Genomic DNA, 18,524 nt, shown 5'->3' on the forward strand with positions numbered 1-18,524 from the left:
TTAATCTCATTCTTTTATCAGCTGTCCTTTTTTATTCTCTTATTGTAAGAAATTATAAAACCTTTGTATTTTTGCCAAAACCTGCTATGCTTAAGTTTCCTTTGCCATTTTCTATAGAGTCTGCTCCTTTAATGGCATCCAAATGCTGTCAAAATTGAATGCTATAAGGAAGCAGTTTCTTCAGTGCTACATTCAGTGGTCTGTTCGCATGTATGAAATGCTTAGCAGTCAACGTTGTTTGCTTATCATCAGGATAAAAGTAAGGGAGCAAACTCCACAAAAAAGTGCAAATCAAAAAAAACAAACAGCAAAAGACATGTGAGGAAAGTCTGGCATCCTTGTCCAGCTAGGACTCCCTCAAACTGGAAGGACAGGGGGAGACAGCTTACACAGGGCTTTGTCTCCCCAGGATGCTAGATGGCAGCCAGCCGAGGTTGGAACCGCCATTTGGGTGCCCACAAGGCATGCTGGGTATTGTAGTACTGGGCCAGCCTTGTTTTGTCCCTTGGGGTCTGCTAGGGGGAGCTGCAACCTCACCCAGAAGTGACTCAGAGCTGCAGCTTTACATCACTGGAAGCATTCCTGGAGATTGGATTAAAGGGACTACCTGATACAACTCAAGGAGCCAGAGTCTGGAGGAAGGAGATGAAACTTGTGCGAGGAGCAGAGGAGGCAGTGGTAGAGAGCAGAAAAGAAGACAAAGGGTTGCAAAGTGCTTTATTATTGTGTGCTGCTTTGGGGCTGTGATTGTGCTGTGGGAAACGCTTGGGAAGAGCATTTCACATAAATAAAAATCCTCTTGTTGAGTGCAACGTGTCTGAGCCTTTATGTGTTGGGTGTTTTGGGAGTGGGAGTGCCCCCTGGTGTAAACAGTATGCATTTAAAACTGTGGTAACAAATATTAATGAACTACTTAGAAATTTTTGTAGGTCAGAAATCTAAACCATAAGATCAATTAAAGGAGAAGATGAGGCATTGAATGTGAAATTTGTTGGAATAAAAACCTGAAGCCATGAGTTTCCCTCAGCACTGGACTCGGAGACCACTGTAATATAGGATAGCACAATAGATTTTCCTTGTATATAGAGAGGTTATCCCCTCTGCTGTCACTTGGGCTACCTGAGGGGTATTGCAAAAATATTAAAACAAAAGGATTGCACAGAACGTACAATACATACGACCGTAGCGTGGCTGGTGCATTGCTCCAAAATTATGTTTTCAGTTAATAAGAAGCTGGAGGACTTTGTGGCTGTGCTTGTCCATTTTCCCTTACATATCCCAAAGACAAGTGTTATGTTAACTGCTCATATTAAACTGATCCTACAAGAATAAGTGTGAATGTGTGCATATGAGTGTCTCCTAAAGTGGACTAGTGAACCATCCAGCACTTATTTTCATGCTTTCTATAGCTTCTGTGACTCTGAATTAGATAAACAGGTATGGAAAATAACAAATTGATGTATTAAATGAAGAAGGTGTTGATTAAAGGCAGAGGATGCTTTATCAGAAAATGTGTTAGAGTAAAAGCTGCAGTCACATTGCCCTCCAGCAGATCCATTGTTGAAAAGATTGGCCAAAGTGTATTTTAAGTCACTTCTTCTAGACATGCCATTTCCATTTGTACAGGGCGAATAAACACATTCATAAACTTTACTTTTATGCATAGGATGAAGAGTTGAAGAATGATAAACTGACATTAATACCCTGAAAGTGCAATATTTAGATTGACTTTTTTTTTTTTGGTCTTTTCAGTTCTTACGAATTGTAGATGCCTGTGCTAATTTCCTCACTGAAGCCATGCTACCAGAAAACTGTGTGGGGATTCTAAGACTGGCTGATGATTATTCCCTGCTTGCTCTAAAAACACAAGTGCAAACCTACATAATCCAGAACTTTCTTCAGGTGGTAACCTATGGAGAACTTCTTGATATCCCATGTGATATCTTTTGTGAGATCTTAAAAAGTGATGAGTTGTGTGTGACTGAGGAGGAGCAAGTTTATGAAGCAGTGATGAGCTGGGTTCGTTCACAAGAACATGAGAGACTGCCACTATTGTCAAAGATCCTGAGAAATGTACGGTTGCCACTGCTGGACCCATGGTATTTTGTTGAAAAAGTAGAAGGGGATGAAGTGATTCGCAAGTGTCCTGATGTGTTTCCTCTCCTGCAGGAAGCAAGGAAATATCATCTTTCTGGAAATGACGTAAGACTTTTTAAAATAATATACCTGAAATTATGGAATGAAAGTGAGTTGCCATTTGAGAAACAGCATGAATTCAATATCACTTTTTTCTGTTACTGTTTTTCCTACATATTTCTATTCCACCATCCATTTCTCCACTATCAAACCCACTAAATCCAGTTCAGAGTCATTAGATTTAATTTTTAGAGCTTTAAAATCTTAAATTAAAAAATGAGAAAAGATACCCAAGCAAACTGGACATAAGCAAGTCCAATGGAATAATAACATAAAAAAGCAAATATATTTAAAGATTTAAAATAGAAAACCCTCAAACAACTTAAGTCTGTTTGAATCTGTTAATCAGCACAATGACTGGGCTCAGCTCAAGTTTTTTCCCTTCATTTTATTTTCTACCCCTGATAAGCTACACACCTAAATGGTTAGAGTTAGGGCAAGCTGCACAGGAACTGAGCGACTGGCATGACCGCATGTCAGTACATGGTGATATATAAAATAGACATATTTGTGAGAAATTAATAAATTAGGATTTGGAAATGTTTCCACAACTTAGCTGTTATCCAATGAAAAGCATTAAATACAGAAGTAAGAGCTGCAGTAAAATGGCACTATGTAGCTGGTAGTTCTCTCCATTCAGATGCTCATTCGCGTTTGAGCACATTCCATTTTTGATCACAAGAGCATTTTCTGGATGTGCTTTATTCAATAATTCAATAGTAAAAATAAAAGGTAACATATCTGTTATACTCATAATATGTTCTGGTGCATCCAGATGCCTCATAATCAGTTGAACTACAGTTTTATTTAGTTACACTTTTTCCAATGAATTCAAGTTAGGTTTATCTATTACTCCAATTTTTCAAGTGTTGACTAGTACAGCAGGTAATGAGAATCCACTGAGTAAAGGGCATTCAAATTTACAAAGCATAACCAATAGTCAGGAATGTCACCAAAACATTAGATGAATTGATTTTATGACAAAACGAAGGTCAATGATGAATATAGAAACATTAGATCTAAACTAATTTTTTTGCCAGGAGACATCCTGGTGGCCAAGTGGAAGAAGATCCTACTGTTCAAGGAGACCAAAAATTGCATGTTTGGCTTAATTGGTAAGAGATGGAAGCCAAGTAGTGTACATTGCCCTGATAACACAATCCTCTGCTGCAAAGCATGAATATGTTAGCATCATGGCATGGTGAAATGTCTCTGTTTTAGAGCATGGAAGTCTTGTGGAAGCAGAAGAGCAATATCAGTGGAGGAATGAGCAGAACAAAAAGTGGTAGAATGTCAAGAACACCTAGGACTTACAAATAGATTCATACTCCAGCACGTAAATGACCAAGACAAACATCAAAAAGGGACATTAAATTGACTTAAGAAAACTAAAATGTCAGTGTTCCTGAGTGGCCAAGACAAAACACTGTACAAGTAATAACAACCAGTCAAGACCTAGCTACAGAAGTTGCAAAACAGTTTTCTTAGACTGTCTCCTTTCATGTTGTAGAAGAGTGACCAAAATGTGTACATGTGTAAAACTAGTACATGTTTACCTAAAAAAAAGAATAGATATAATCTTTGAAAAATGACACACTTATCAAGCTCAAGATTGGGGAAGGTGGAGGAGTTTAATTTTATTTGGGTTGTAGTGAATAATAGTACCAGTCCCAAAAACAGCATTTAAGATATTGAAAATGGCTGACTTTGCATGTAAAATATTAGGACCCTACAATTCACTGCTCTGCTCTGTGTTCCACTTTAGGCAATGACTAGTTAGCACTCCCAGAGTGACTGTACATAAATGTCAATTGCATTGAAGCAATAACAAAGTGAATACAAAAAATAAACAATGCAAGCATACCTAATATGCACAAACACAAGATATATAAGATACAAAGTCAAACTAAAAAACCACAAAGGGTCATTGCGGTTAAAGGAATGTGGTTAGATACCATTGTATGTAAATCAATGTTAAAGACAGAAGTAGTCAGCTACCAAACTTCTTACAGTGGGTGACCAAGCCTTTGCAGCTGCTGCTCCACTGCTCTGGAATGCCCTACCAGAGAGATAAGAACACAGCAGATTGTGGGCTGTTTTAAAAAACAGCTAAAGACTTTTCCATTTAGGAAAGCTTATTAACAAGAATGCTGTGATTATTGTTGTTTTATCTCAGTTTTTATCTTGCTTTGCCTTTGTTTAAACTTTTTATGTTTGCACTTTGAGATTTACTGCTAATGTAAAGTGACCTATAAATAAAATGCATTATTATTATCCATCCATTATCCAACCCACTATATCCTAACTACAGGGTCACGGGGGTCTGCAGAAGCCAATCCCAGCCAACACAGGGCGCAAGGCAGGAAACAAACCCTGGGCAGGGCGCCAGCTCACCGCAGGGCGTGCACACACAAACACACACACACACACACATACACTAAGCACACACTAGGGACAATTTAGGATCGCCAATGCACCTAACCTGCATGTCTTTGGACTGTGGGAGTAAACCGGAGTACCTGGAGGAAACCCACGCAGACACGGGGAGAACATGCAAACACCACGCAAGGAGGACCCGGGAAGTGAACCACCATGCCGCCCATTATTATTATTATAATTATTATTATTATTATTATTATTATTACGATCTACAGCCAGTCAGTGGCCCACTACTCCAGTACAGTGACTACCGATACCTGATACCAAATAATAGTGATGTTTCATGATATGCAAGGTTTTAAATGACCTCTGATACATGACACAGAGTAATACTGATTTTTGATGATTAAGAAAAAGTGAAAAATGATGATGTCCTAAAATGGTCACCGTACTGCAGACTATCTTTGGAGACATTTCTCCAGCAAACATCAATAGTTGGCCTCCTCCATATTCATATTTTCTTGAACAAACTCTGGATCAGCAGCACTGGTTGCCTGGTGTTACTCTGGCTATCAGGCTGTTCAATTATTAAATGCAGTGAATAAATCTGTCTCCTGTGTTTGAAAAAAATGTCAGCCTTTTACACCTCATCTTCCTTAAAATGATCTCCTATTCCATTTGAGTCTCCTCATTGTCCAGTCTACAGGTCCATTCTCTCTTCAGGTTTGTTCAGCACCCTGAGCTTCTGAAGTAGATATACTCAGCCTAGCATTCAGACATACAATAAGGCAGTATGCGAGGCACTGCTACATCCTAATAGTCAGTTATTTTTTTTACTGATAATTGATTGAAAACTCATCATTTTGTTTTCATTTTGACTTTATAAGTTTGTATGATGCTCAATGGCAGGTAATTTCAGCTAGTTTGCTATAAAAATCTTCCTACAGTTTGCTGTGTTTTAATAAATAATTTTTCTAATTTGACTCATTAATTTTGTTTGGTTAAAAAGAAAAAAAAGAAAATTTTACTAATTATTTTTTATTAATTATTACCTTATTGGCAGATGCCATTGACATAAAACTTTGAGATATAATTGTTTTTTTTATAATTTCTTTTTTTCCCAATTGGGAAAGTGACTTGTTCAGGGCCTCACAAAATCAGAAGCGAGATTTGAACTTACAACTTCAGAAATATTCAAAATGCATTCCAGCAGTGCCGGATTAACCAATAGGCACATGTAGCATATGCTACGGGCCCCGCAATTTTGGGGGCCCCCAAATGGTGGACCCAATATTTAATGAAAAAGTGTAGCATTGAAAAACTGGTCTTTAAAAATATTATCTTTACATTTTAAAACTGTAAATTTCTTACACAACAAAACTTTAGGGGCCCAACACATAAAATTCACATAAATATTATAAGATTCTTATTATAATCGAGAGTAAAATAATTATTTAGTCGGTTTGAACTTTTCAGAATCTAAACTTCAGATGATGCAGACCAAAAGGACCCCCAAATTTGAAATGTGCTACGGGCCCCCAAAGCTCTTAATCCGGCCCTGCATTCCAGATATCTCAAATGCCAGCCAATATGAAGATAAATCTGAGAAGCATTTTGAGATATGTTGAAAACATTTAAAAATATCTTCCAATAGCTTCCTGTGTATTTTGAAAACTTTCACTAACAATTCAAGATATCACCAATTCCTTTCAAGATATCTTAGTTATTTTACAATATCTCAAAATTAATGGGAATTTATTTCTAGATACCTCAAAATGCATTGGTGATATCTTACAATATATTCCAGAATTTCAGATTTTTTGAAATAGGTGTATTTTCATGTATCTATAATTAATTTTTAAATATCTTAATTTACATTTTCAGATATTTCAGATGGGTCTGAGCTATTGTATCACGGAATGTAAATTTAATTTAACATGTAACAGCCATGCTCTCCAATATGTCTAAAAACATGTAATGTAATTCTTTTTAAAAAAAACATGCCTAAACTATGTCTACCTGTTTGTTTAAAGGTCAGACAAAGATTTTTCAATATCATGCAGATATTGCCACAATTTAACACGTGACATTTGATGTGCAGTAGTGGCCATTTTCCTGGAGAAAACCTCTGCTTTTTTTAAGTATCAGTAACCTTTCTTCTAACAACATTTTTTTTGTCTTGTTAAAGTTACATAAAAAGTTACACAAAAACGTACTCTTTTTAATCAACATCACAATTTTTGTTAGTGACCTTTCCGTTTAAATATTATTAAGAAATCTTCTTCAAACCTCAGAACATTTCATCTTTACTTTTCATACTCTCTTACATTTTATTACAGCTTTCTCTTTTCTTATTTCAGATTATTTCTGAACGTACAAAGCCCCGGGTGCAAGAGTTCCAGTCGGAGGTCTTTACAATAATAGGTGGCTGTACAAAAGATGAAAAATTTGTATCAGATGTGACCTGCTTTGATCCACTGAGACGCAGCCGACTGGAAGTAGCAAAGTTACCAATTACAGAAATGGAGGCAGATACTGAGAATAGAAAATGGATAGAATTTGCTTGTATCACATTCAGAAATGAAGTTTACTTATCAGGTAAACAAAAGCAGAAGCTCTAACTACATTATGATAATTAATAATACCATAAAAATAGAAATTTTTTTAGTGCCTTATCCCAAACTCAAGGTCAGATTTTTCAACATGAACATCTTTTCAGTGTCTACATTTTATCATTATTGAATCTTAAAAAGTTCAATCTGAGCTTTAAGATGTCTTAGGTGTTTCTTTTTCTTTTACCTAGTATCTAGTTAAGGATTTCTAGATTATAAAGTAGACAACTTTGCATCAGTTATCTACATCAATCATAGACTATACATTTTAAGAAATGAATAAAAAAATAATAAAGGAAAGGAGATTGAGAGCTACTAAGTCATCTTTGACCATCAAACATTTTGTTGATTCCCAGATAATCGAAAACCATCGAGTACTTCTAATAAAGTATTAATGACATTGTACCGTAGTGTAAAATGCTGTTTTAATGAAGGAAAATTGGAACCTTTTGTATCAAATGAGGGTTTGTGTTTGAAAAAATGATATGCAATATGCTAAACTGTTTAGCAGCTGACGTCTGCTTGAATATATTAATCAGCCCAGAGACTGGGCTCAGCCCAAGTTTTCTCCCTTCATTTTATTTTCTACCGACCAAGCTACACAGCTAAATGCTCTGACGTAGGGAAAGCTACATATGAATGGAGAGACTGGTGTCATCGTACATCATACCTCGCACTGCTTTAAAAGAACATGGTGATATAAATAAAAGAAATTTTTAGGTTAGGAAGATTTTATTCAATGAAAGAGCTTCAGCAAAATGATACTACATTAGCTGGTAACTAGTCATTTCTTGCATTGCAATGCTCTTTTGTGTTTGAGCAAATTCCATTTTCATTCACAAGAGCATTTTCTGGACATATTTTATTTAACAATTCTGTAGTAAAAATACATGTGTTTAGTATGTTGTGAGCATACAACTGGTCAGTCTAAAATATGAATTATTCAGCATGTGAACATGAGCTTTTTTCATGTTTTTGGCATTTTAGGTGTTGTCTAACATGAATATCTATCTAAACTTTGCTATCTATGTTTGTTGTTTGCATGAGTTTTTCTCCCACATCCCAAAATGTCTTGTCTCAATGTGCTTCTTTCTCTAGTTTCAGAAGTGAAGTGAGAAGTTTGTGAGTGGGACACTGCTGGTGCCCCTGCTACAAACTAAACTGGTGGTGTTTGCTTTTCCACTAAAGCTCTTTATTTGAAGGTTATTAATTTTATTTACAATTTATAAATTGTACTGATTCATACATTTAGTCCTTCATTTGTGTTCTTTATTGTTGTAATAAAGTTCTTTATTTTTGTCTTCAAGCACGTTTTCATTTATTTCTTTTGCCTCCATCATATAATTTGTGGTCACTGACAACTTCAGTGTGCTCCAATCATTCACAATAAAGTATAAGAAAATGATTGAAAGGTTGAGGGCATTATAGTAGGTGTTTTTTTTTTGGGGGGGGGCAGCATGGTAGCCCAGTTGTCAGTACTAGTTCACATCCCCAGATACCAGTTAGGTTGACTGATGTGTGTGTATGGACTGGTGACATCTCCAGAGATGTTTTTTTGCCTTGTGGTCAGTGCTGCTGGTGTAGGCACTGCCACTGTAACAGGACCCCTAATTGAATTTAGGAATGCTATGTTGTTTTCTTTGACCTTTAGATTCTGCTTTAGATTTCATTGGACTATAATTAATCTATATTCTGAATATCATAATTGATAGTTTAGAAATAACATCATTACGCCTAGTCAGGCTGGTAGCTTTATACTTCTTAAATGTGCCTTGCTCTGAAATTTGTTTCCCTCTTCTAGTTTAATAAAATGAAATTTTAATTCCGTCTGAAACTTTTCTTGAAAACATTGGTGAAATATACAGTATATTTTCTCATTTGATAACCCCCCTTCCTGACTTTCTTTTCCCATTTAAGCTACTTGCTAGGTACAAATAAATTTATATTTTTATAGATTGTTGCTGTGTGTTTTTGAAGACTGTTTTAGTCTCAGCCATACTGTTATCACTGTATCCAAAAAGGAATAAGGACATTTCTGAAACGCTGTTTTGTGTGTAAGAATAGACAGGGTCACTGTTCTATATTAGCCCTCTGACAGAAAGAGTGAGAAAACAATTGTTTGGAATGATAATGATGACTAATTGACTGCCTCTTCCAGTTTAAGATCCTTAAACATGGAACTTACTTTTAACTCCATTTGAAGAGTCCAGTTTATATTCTTCTTCTGTGAAAACAGTAGTGAAAAATGTATTTAATTCCTTAGCTGTTTCTTAGTTATTTTAAAAGGTACAATTTTATGTATTTCTGGATATTCAGAAAGTTCAGGGTATTCATTTATTTCCAATAATATGCTCTGTTTTTGCATGTTTCACTAAGTAGACATTCTGGTTTTAACAATTTTCAAAACCAGTTTTCCTCATAACGTTTATTTTATTCCATGCTACATCTTTCGGCAGCTTTAGGACCCCATCCTCTTTCACACCTCGTTTTTGTTGTTTGCTTGTGGCCATGCCCTTTACTTACCTTATGCCTTTACAAGTAGCACTGTTTTAGAGTTGCTAGGCAACCTTAGCTATGGACCAATCACATAATGTTTGCAGGTGTATTACATACTTAATTAACCTTCAAACTGAAAGCCCTGACATTCATGTGAATGACGGTTTAGTAATCATTGTTTCTGATAAAATAGTTTCTGTTCAAAAATATTATTCATAACCTTTAATTTTAACTGCATTCCTAATGCGTGTTGTCTGTCTTTGATTTCCGACTCTGCGTTCTAACCTTTGGCTTATGTTTTTTACCCAGTACTTGTTTGCTCCTTTACGTTATTTGTTTTTTACAGATCTGACTATTGACCTTGCCTCTTCTTTCTTTCAATGGCTTCTTTTCATATACCTGCTAGAATCACCAAGCTGAATCCAATGTTAAGTTATGCCATCAGCACTGCTGAGTCCTCTACCCAAAGAACCCACCCTGCTTACAACAGGGGTTAGCCATGAGACCTCAGAAGAAGGTAAAGTATAGTCATGGCTGGCAGCGTGTTCAGCAACAGCTTGGTAATGTCTTGAGTCTACTGTAAATTTACTCATTCTGTTGAATCCTTAGTTATACTTCCATATGTTCATGTGAATTCCTGTATCTTGTTCTTTTCAAAAATTTACTTTTTTTATGATCATATTATTAATGCATGTCCAGCTTATTAGTTTTAGGAATCCACATTCTTAGGGCATCATTCAAGATTTCATCAAAATGTCCTGGTAAATAATTAACTGTACGCTTTACGTGTCTTTATTTTCACCTCCTGTTATAAGTGTTGCTTAAATACCTAGAATTATCTTCAACCCATTTAGTCCAATGCTGTGCCACTGTTTACTTCCTTTCCCAGCATCACTGGGCACAGGGCAAAAGTCAGCCCTGAATGGGTCTCAGGATAATTTCAGGCTGTCATTGTAATGTTTCAAAGTATTTGTTTGGTATATATTCTTACATATTAAAAGCCTGTATGAAGCTTCTTCTTATTATGAACCCTGTTCCTAAGTGATTCATTACTTCAGATACGTTTCGTTTAAACAGTTATCCAACTTTTCCCCCTGGGGACAAATAAAGTTCTATCTATCTATCTATCAAACTTTATAGCTCTCAATCAAGGAAAAATGTTACTATATAGACTGAGACAAATTTATATTATAATTTATTTATACAATATAAACTGAGACCTTTCAAAACAGAACAGGACAAAGTCATCTTCATTCATCTTCATGGGTCTTGTGTATTTCTGATTTGTTTCTTCAAATAGGAGGTAAAGAGACACAACATGATGCCTGGAAGTACAATCCTTCCTTGAACAAGTGGATCCAATTAGAATATCTAAACAATGGAAGGTGGAGACACAAAATGGCTGTGCTGGGAGGAAAGGTGTACGTTATTGGTGGTTTCGATGGAATCCAGCGACAGAACAGTGTGGAAGCTTATGATTCCTTTCATAACTGCTGGACGCAGGTTATTTTTTTATCAATCCATGTTTAATACTAAGATATTGTAGTCCAGTTAAAAAAAATTAACATGTCTTAAATTTGTACATTTCAGTTCTGAAATATGTAAAGCACTTATTGTATCTTTCTACTGACATTACGGTACATTGTGCTTGGAAAACAGAAGCAAATTAAAGCCAAATACAATAATCTGAAACACTGGAAAGAATATTTTCAATAAATTAGTTACTCTTGTAACAGAAACAGTTTAAGGAACAACTTTCAGTTTTAGTGGCAGTGTGTAATAAGAACTTAATATCAATGCATTCTGTTTAATTCATAAAATATGGCTGCAGTATTAATTTGTAAAGGTTCCTGTAACTTTCAGTTATTGTGCCTGAACCTAACTTGGATTTTTCTCTTTTCTGATAGGCAGCACCCCTCATGCTAAACGTGAGCTCCTTCGCCGCATCAGCCTACGATGAGAAACTTTATGTAATTGGAGGTGGACCAAATGGCAAACTCTCTACAGATAAAACTCAGTGTTTTGACCCATCTACTAATGAATGGAGTTTCAAATCGTCAATGCCAGTTGAGGCAAAGTGCATTAATGCAGTCACCTTTAAAGAACACATTTATGTTGCAGGTTAGTAATCCTAACAATGTATGGACTTAATTTCTCAGGATTGTTTTAATTTTATAGGCCCAATCAATATAGACTCAACCACATTTAATTTAATCCAGTCCATTACCTCAATCATTTATCTTTTCAACCTTAACTAGGTTCCTTCTCAACATCTTCCAGCCGGCTTTCACATTGGAGTACTGTAATTTCTTTCCCACTTTCATTATTACTTACCCCCAGGTCATGGCCAGATTAACCTAATCAGATGCCCTTAGGCAAAGAGAGTTCTGTGCCCCCATACTCCTGCCTCTGTTGGTTAAAGAAAAACAAAAGTAAGGAAAATAATTTAATGGGATGAAAAAAAATATATCAAGCTAACAAGAGTGATATTACAAATTAAACCAAAACACAGAAACTGTCAAGTTCAAACCTAAACAAATCACTTTCCACTTCACTCAATGCAGGAAGAACATGACGGCTTGCTGTAGAAGACAAATAAATACCATATAGCTAGTTTCAGGAACTTGTTTCAAATTGGCCAGTTAGACATGCCTTACTCAGAATGGTGTCCCACAACCACCATTTTACATTATTTCTTATCAGAGTAATATTTCACAAATACAAGTAGCTGACTAGACCCTACTATATTTGTTGATTCTTCTAACTTAATCACAAATGTTTCTCTCTGCAAGACTCAATTAACCAACTGACCTTAATGTACCATATCATCAATGCATCACACACAATATCAGAGAGATGGGCTTTTTATTTTCAAGTTGATAAGCAAATGCATTATATCACCATGAATGACTTTACACTGCATAACAGCAGCTAGATAAAAAAAAGCTATTGTGCAAGACTTTTTGCACTTGAATATTAAGTACACTCTGTGCTTGATCAGACATTTTCCTTTGTTTAGGTATGATCTCCGGGTTAAAAACATTTCCTTAGGCAACCATACTTGTTTCTAAATGATTGAAGTTTAACAGGTTTTAAGCTGCTATGGGCAAGAAATTCTGAGCACAAAACATGCAGTGGATAAGGGATGCATCTTGAATAAGCTAGCAGGTAAATGCATAATGCAGATAATCACATTGAAATCACCTTGTTGTTAGGCAAGCACTCTTGTAGTAATAATTAATTACATTTCTGTAGCACTTTTTTTGCTACTTACAGTGCTTTACATAGTGAGTGGGGAGCCACTTCAATCACTACCACTGTGTACCACCTGGATGATATGATGACAGCCATTTTTGCACCAATACATTCATCACACATAGATATTAGGTGGTGAAGGGGTGAGAAAGATAGCCAGCTAGAGACAGGGGATGATTAAGGGGTCAGAATGACTAGGCCATGGTAGACAATTTAGTCTGGACATTGAGATACACCCAGCTCTTTTCGAAAGATACCCAGCAATCTTTATGACCACAGAGAGTCAGGATGTCAGTTTTATGTCTCATCTGATGGATGGTGTCATTTTTACAGCACAGTGTCCCTGTCACTGCCCTGGGGCATTGGGATCCACATTCAGACCATAGGGTAAGCACCCCCTGGTGTCCTCTTCCAGCAAGAACCCAAGTTTTTCCTAGATGGTCTCCCATCCAAGTACTTTGCGGTCCCAAACATACTGAACTTCATGTAGATGACCTGCTTAACACACAACGTGTGCAAACTTTTAAAGACCGACTGTCTATTGCAATTAAGCCTAGTATTTAAGTACACTGTTCTGTTTGCTGTGTTTCTAAGAATAATTTAATTTTTGACATCTTGTACCCTGTTATTTATATTTTTTCTATATCTCAACTTGACTTGGAGTCATCTCTTTTCTATCATCAGATGCATTGAAGCAGTTACATTTGGGAACTGTTGTCTAAGCATCAAGAAAAATGATTTCATGAATAAACTGGAGGGAAATTCTGGGTAATTATTGTATGCACATAATTTAGTTCAGCATCTAAAAAACAAATTCATGTCAAACTAACCTTGGCATTGTTCTGGAAATGTTGAACATGATTAACTCAGAGACAATAACAATTATCTTACAAAATGCCTGTAGTTAATAACTAATGTAAGTTGTAGCCAAAGCTGACTGGATAAGTACTCTTCCCGCAGAAGAATTCCAAGAGATCATGGCGGCATTTGTGTTGGTCATTACTTTGTTTTGCTGCTTGCCCTGATTGTAGTTGAAAATTATTCAAAAGCCACTGGAAGTGATTTCTGTTCAGGCCACTGATTTAAGATCTAAATTCTGTAGAGATTTACCTTACTTCCAAGAGTTAATTATTTATTTGCAGAGTACTTTTTCTTTACATTATGCAAGCTCTAAGAAAGAGTCAGGTGGCCCTTTGGCTTTTTAGAACCAAGCAACTTTTATTGAATTTACTTTGTAAATACATAACTATAGTTTATAGAATTTTTGTACAATTGAAAAACAGACAGCTTAAGTAACTTGAAGAGAGGACTGTGATGATGTGGGTTCGACTCCATGCTCCCATCTTCTGTCCGGGAGCCCTTGAACCCAACACTGTCCGTAATGTCACCAATGAGCTTGCAGTGAGGCACAACAATGGATCAAGGGGATGGTGTGCAAAAGTGCCAAGTGCTTTTATTAAAACATGTCCAATTTAAATGAAGTGAAGTGATTCAAAAGTCATAAATAATTCATAAAAAGCAAGTGAAAAGTGGAGGTTAAAATCCATTAGAAAAATTTTTAAACAATGAGGTAAAAAACATGCAGAAAGCAGTCTTTTAAAACAAAACAAGCCCGATGTCCTCTGGCGGCTCCCCTGCTTCTCCCGTCTGGGCTTCTCAACAGGGAGTCGCCCTACCTGCAGCTGACCGTCTCTCCTCTCTCCTACTGGTCGGTTTACCTTACCGATCCCTGGCTCCGGTAGGCTCCACCAAACCATGACTTGGGATTCCCCCAACGTCCAGGGCTCACACGCTGGGGATTCCACGTCCCAAGTCCCGACTCCCGCTACCTTCCATGGCCTTACGCAGAGAATCATCCGCCTTCCAGTCACTCCCGCTCTTCACTATAAACTCAGCGGGATTGACCACTACGACTACTCTCTGGGTGTCGGCCAAACACCCAGGCTTCCTGCTCAGCTGCACACGAGCCTGCACTCACTTGCTCTCCCGCACCGACTTTCTCCTCCTGCTTCTTGCCTTCTCCTGCAACCTCCGTTTCTTTCAGTGTTTTCAGTTTCTTTCAGTGTTTTCCTTTTCTTCCCCCTTTTTGCTGACTCGCGCTTCTATTTATGAAAGGGAATGTGGTAGTCGCGGCAATCAGCAGCTCCTGGGAACAATTACGGATGTGGACCGTTTCTCACCTGTGCACTTAGGCAAGAAACGCCCACATCACAAATCCCTTCGGAACCGCTTTGGCCACACACCACCATGCACCCTCACTAAGCGGTGATTATTTATTTTAAAACTGGCCTTAGAACGGGAGCTGTGGACCCGCTATACCACAAGGACAGGACTAGCATGGATTATTATGGATTAAATTCCAAGTTACAGCCACAAGACTAATCTGAGAGAACAACAAAGTGAAGAAAACAAATAATAAAGTACTCAGTCTTGAAAGACTTGCAATTTACAGAACATTGAAAAAAATTAAACAAATGTAACTGAAAAATAGTTTTTGCTCCGTTTTTAAGCTCCTCTGTATATTTAGTGCCATTTTCACAAACAGCTTCAAGAGCTTCTATTTTGTTAGCATATCTGAGAAGAAACACTTTTTAATTTTTTTTACTGCTGCCTAATGGATCTGGTCGCCCAGGCTTAAACCCCAACACCCTGTGCCGGATGGCCAGGGCCCTTACCTGGCTGGGACGCCTATTAACTGGAAGGACGAGGGTAAAGAGCAGGCATAGTGTATTATCTCCCCCATATTGCTACATGGCAGCCCCCTTGGGTTGCAGTGACACCACAGAGTCCCACAGGACACACTAGGAGTTGAACTTTGGGGGCTCAGCCTGTTGGGTTCCTAGGATACTGCCAGGGGGTGCTACAAGTGCTGCGGAGCCCTGTTTCATCAGGCTTCTGCCTCATCCGGAAGTGCTTCTGAACCACACTAACGGGCCACCAGAAATACCCCTGGGTGCAGTATAAAAGAAGCCAGCTGCCTTCATTCTTAGATTCAGAGTCGTAGGTGGAGGACAAAGCTTGCTGGAGGAGGAGTGGAGGTGGAGTGAGAGATGAAGATGAAGAAAAGAATAAGAAAACAAAGTGCTGAGTGCTTTTATTATACTGAGCTGTGTGCATTGGTGTTTTGGGAAATGGTTTGGGAAGCATTTCCCACATAAATAAAAGCCTGTGTTGTGCTGGACTTGTGCCTCGTGTTTGACTGTGTTGGGCTTGGGGAGCAGGAGCGCCCCCTGCAGGCCACAACTCACATCCCAATGATATTTGTATCACCTTAAGTGGCAATTCTAAATTGACCTTTTCTCAGTAAGCACTGGACTTGCACTCCCTGTCACGGTTCGCATGTGATGCTGGCAGGAGGGCCTCAAGCCTTTGTGACCTTATATTTGTTAAGTAGGTTTGAAACCTACTGAGAGGTTATAGTATTTACGGCTAGCCACTTATACTGCTATTCTCAAATCCAGTTTAATCCAGTTCAAGGTTATGTAGAGCCAGAGCCTGTTGAAGAAACACTGAATGCAAAATAGGAGCCAGTCTTGGTCAAGGCGCCAGTTAGTCACAGGGCCCAGACATGCATATACCCACACTCGTAGCACCAGTTAACCTAACTAGCATGTCTTTGGGGATATGGGAGAAAAGTGTAGCAGCTGGGAAGAACTGCTACTAAAGAAATGGTGCAAACATGCTAATAAAACACATGGGCAACCACTAACCACTAAACTATTATCCCATCATCTCATAATTTTAGTTTATTTTTGGTGAAAGTAGTGATATGTGTTTGTGTACTTTTTTTTGCAGGTGGTGCAATGAAAGCACTGTACTCATACAACCCCAGGTTTGATTCATGGAGTTTGGTCACCAGGCTTGCCCATGAGAGAGCCAGCTCTGGGATCGCTGCCTGCAACAACAAGATTTTTATCACTGGAGGTCGTGATGAGAAAAATGAAGTCATTGCCACTGTACTTTGTTGGGATGCAGAATCCCAGAAGCTGACTGAAGAATGTGTCCTGCCTAGAGGGGTGTCTCATCATGGGAGTGTCACTGTTAGGAAATCCTACTCACATGTACGGAGGATGGTGCCTGGTGCGATTTCTGTCTGATTTAAAAACATAAATCAACTAATTTGCTGTTGGTGGAATCGCTCAGCATTTGAGAGCAATAAATCACAAAAACTGAGAAGAAAATGAGAAACAATGGCTTGCTTTCTTCTAGTCTACTGTCTTTACTGTCAAATTGTAAGCTGTATAATGTTACAAAGAAATTAAAAAACTATGCTTCGTTTTTTAAATAGTATATGAATGTTCACCCCAATGGCTCCAGGTCACATTAAAAATCTATATCTACAGTATGCAGTTTAATCTAAATCTTCTAAATCAGCCTGCTCCAGTGCAGGATCAGATACTCACAGCCTATCTCAGTAGCAATAATATTGATACTGGACCAAATTAGAGATGCCAGTTTGAGCACTTTTGGATATGTGGGGAGAAACCAGAGTATCTGTGGAAAGGCTACACAAACACACAGAGAACATATTAACAGTGACCAGGCTAGGAACAGGACTCAGTTTTCTGAATCTGCGAGCTCACTTAGCAACCATACCATCTGAAAAGAAGGAAGCCGAGGAGTCCATTTCATGAAATAAAACATAACATTTTCAAGCTGGAATAGCTCGATGTGAAGTTTTGTTATGGCCTATGCCTGCTGGAATGGACACAAGTCAAAAATAATGTTGGATGAGGACCTAGTCCTTCACAGGACACCCACAGACCTACACACTCACATGTAGCCAGTCACCATTTAGACTAACTCTTTGAAATTACAATGTAAAGTAATAATGACTGATTACAAGTAAGCATGAAACAGTATAAAGGACAAAGTTGAGTTTTCTATCAAGAACAACTACACAAATGAACTGTGGTCTTTTGAAATATCTAGCTTGTTTCATCTTTGCTTTGCATTGTTTTTGCTTACTTTATGATTTGAAAATGATCATTCTTAATAATACTGGCTTCACTAGCAGCGCTAAATGTGTCTCAAAGGCAAAAATGTTAGAATTCCCATTGCAAACTTATACTGTATTTTTGTGGTTAAGAAAATCAGAAACTGTCACCAAAATAAAAAAAATAATGAATGAAATGGTACCCTTAATAAGGCCTTTGGGTCAATATTGTCAGCCTGTACAGGGTGCAGTGAAATTCTTACTTGCATGTACCAATCAACTTTTAACTCACCAGAATCTGTTATTATTTTCGAGATACCTTTCTCATCACCTGCTCGGTTTCATACTTCCTGTCTCTGAAGTACTAGGGTGTTGTACCGTGTTAGCCATTATGAATGTAGAGAAAAGTCAAGCAAAATGACACCTTTTATTGGCTAACTAAAAAGATTACAATATGCAAGCTTTCGAGGCAACTCAGGCACCTTCTTCAGGCAAGATGTCTCAGAAAGGCAACTCTCTGCTTCATAGGCCTTTACTCCTCCTCACACGTCTCCCATTCACATTTCCTCTTTTGTCGTATCACCAAAGCCAAACTGACCAATCACACCAGAGTCAAACTGACCAATCAAATAGCTCAGAGGGACTGGGCA

The 18,524-nt window shown here is 37.7% G+C and overlaps 1 protein-coding gene across 1 annotated transcript in view; it reads left to right on the forward strand.

Annotated features, from left to right (window-relative positions):
• klhl6 (kelch-like family member 6) overlaps window positions 1-17,978 on the forward strand; it is a 35,996-nt gene extending 18,018 nt beyond the window's left edge. Inside the window, exons 3-7 of the mRNA XM_028794756.2 lie at window positions 1,753-2,202; window positions 6,936-7,173; window positions 10,984-11,186; window positions 11,591-11,804; window positions 16,734-17,978. Of these exons, the coding sequence (XP_028650589.2) occupies window positions 1,753-2,202; window positions 6,936-7,173; window positions 10,984-11,186; window positions 11,591-11,804; window positions 16,734-17,035 (1,407 nt within the window). The 3' untranslated portion in view covers window positions 17,036-17,978. The remainder of the gene's footprint in view (window positions 1-1,752; window positions 2,203-6,935; window positions 7,174-10,983; window positions 11,187-11,590; window positions 11,805-16,733) is intronic.
• The last annotated feature ends 546 nt before the right edge of the window (window positions 17,979-18,524 follow it).

This window comes from Erpetoichthys calabaricus, chromosome 2 (genome assembly GCF_900747795.2).
Source record: "Erpetoichthys calabaricus chromosome 2, fErpCal1.3, whole genome shotgun sequence".
Lineage (NCBI taxonomy): Eukaryota > Metazoa > Chordata > Cladistia > Polypteriformes > Polypteridae > Erpetoichthys > Erpetoichthys calabaricus.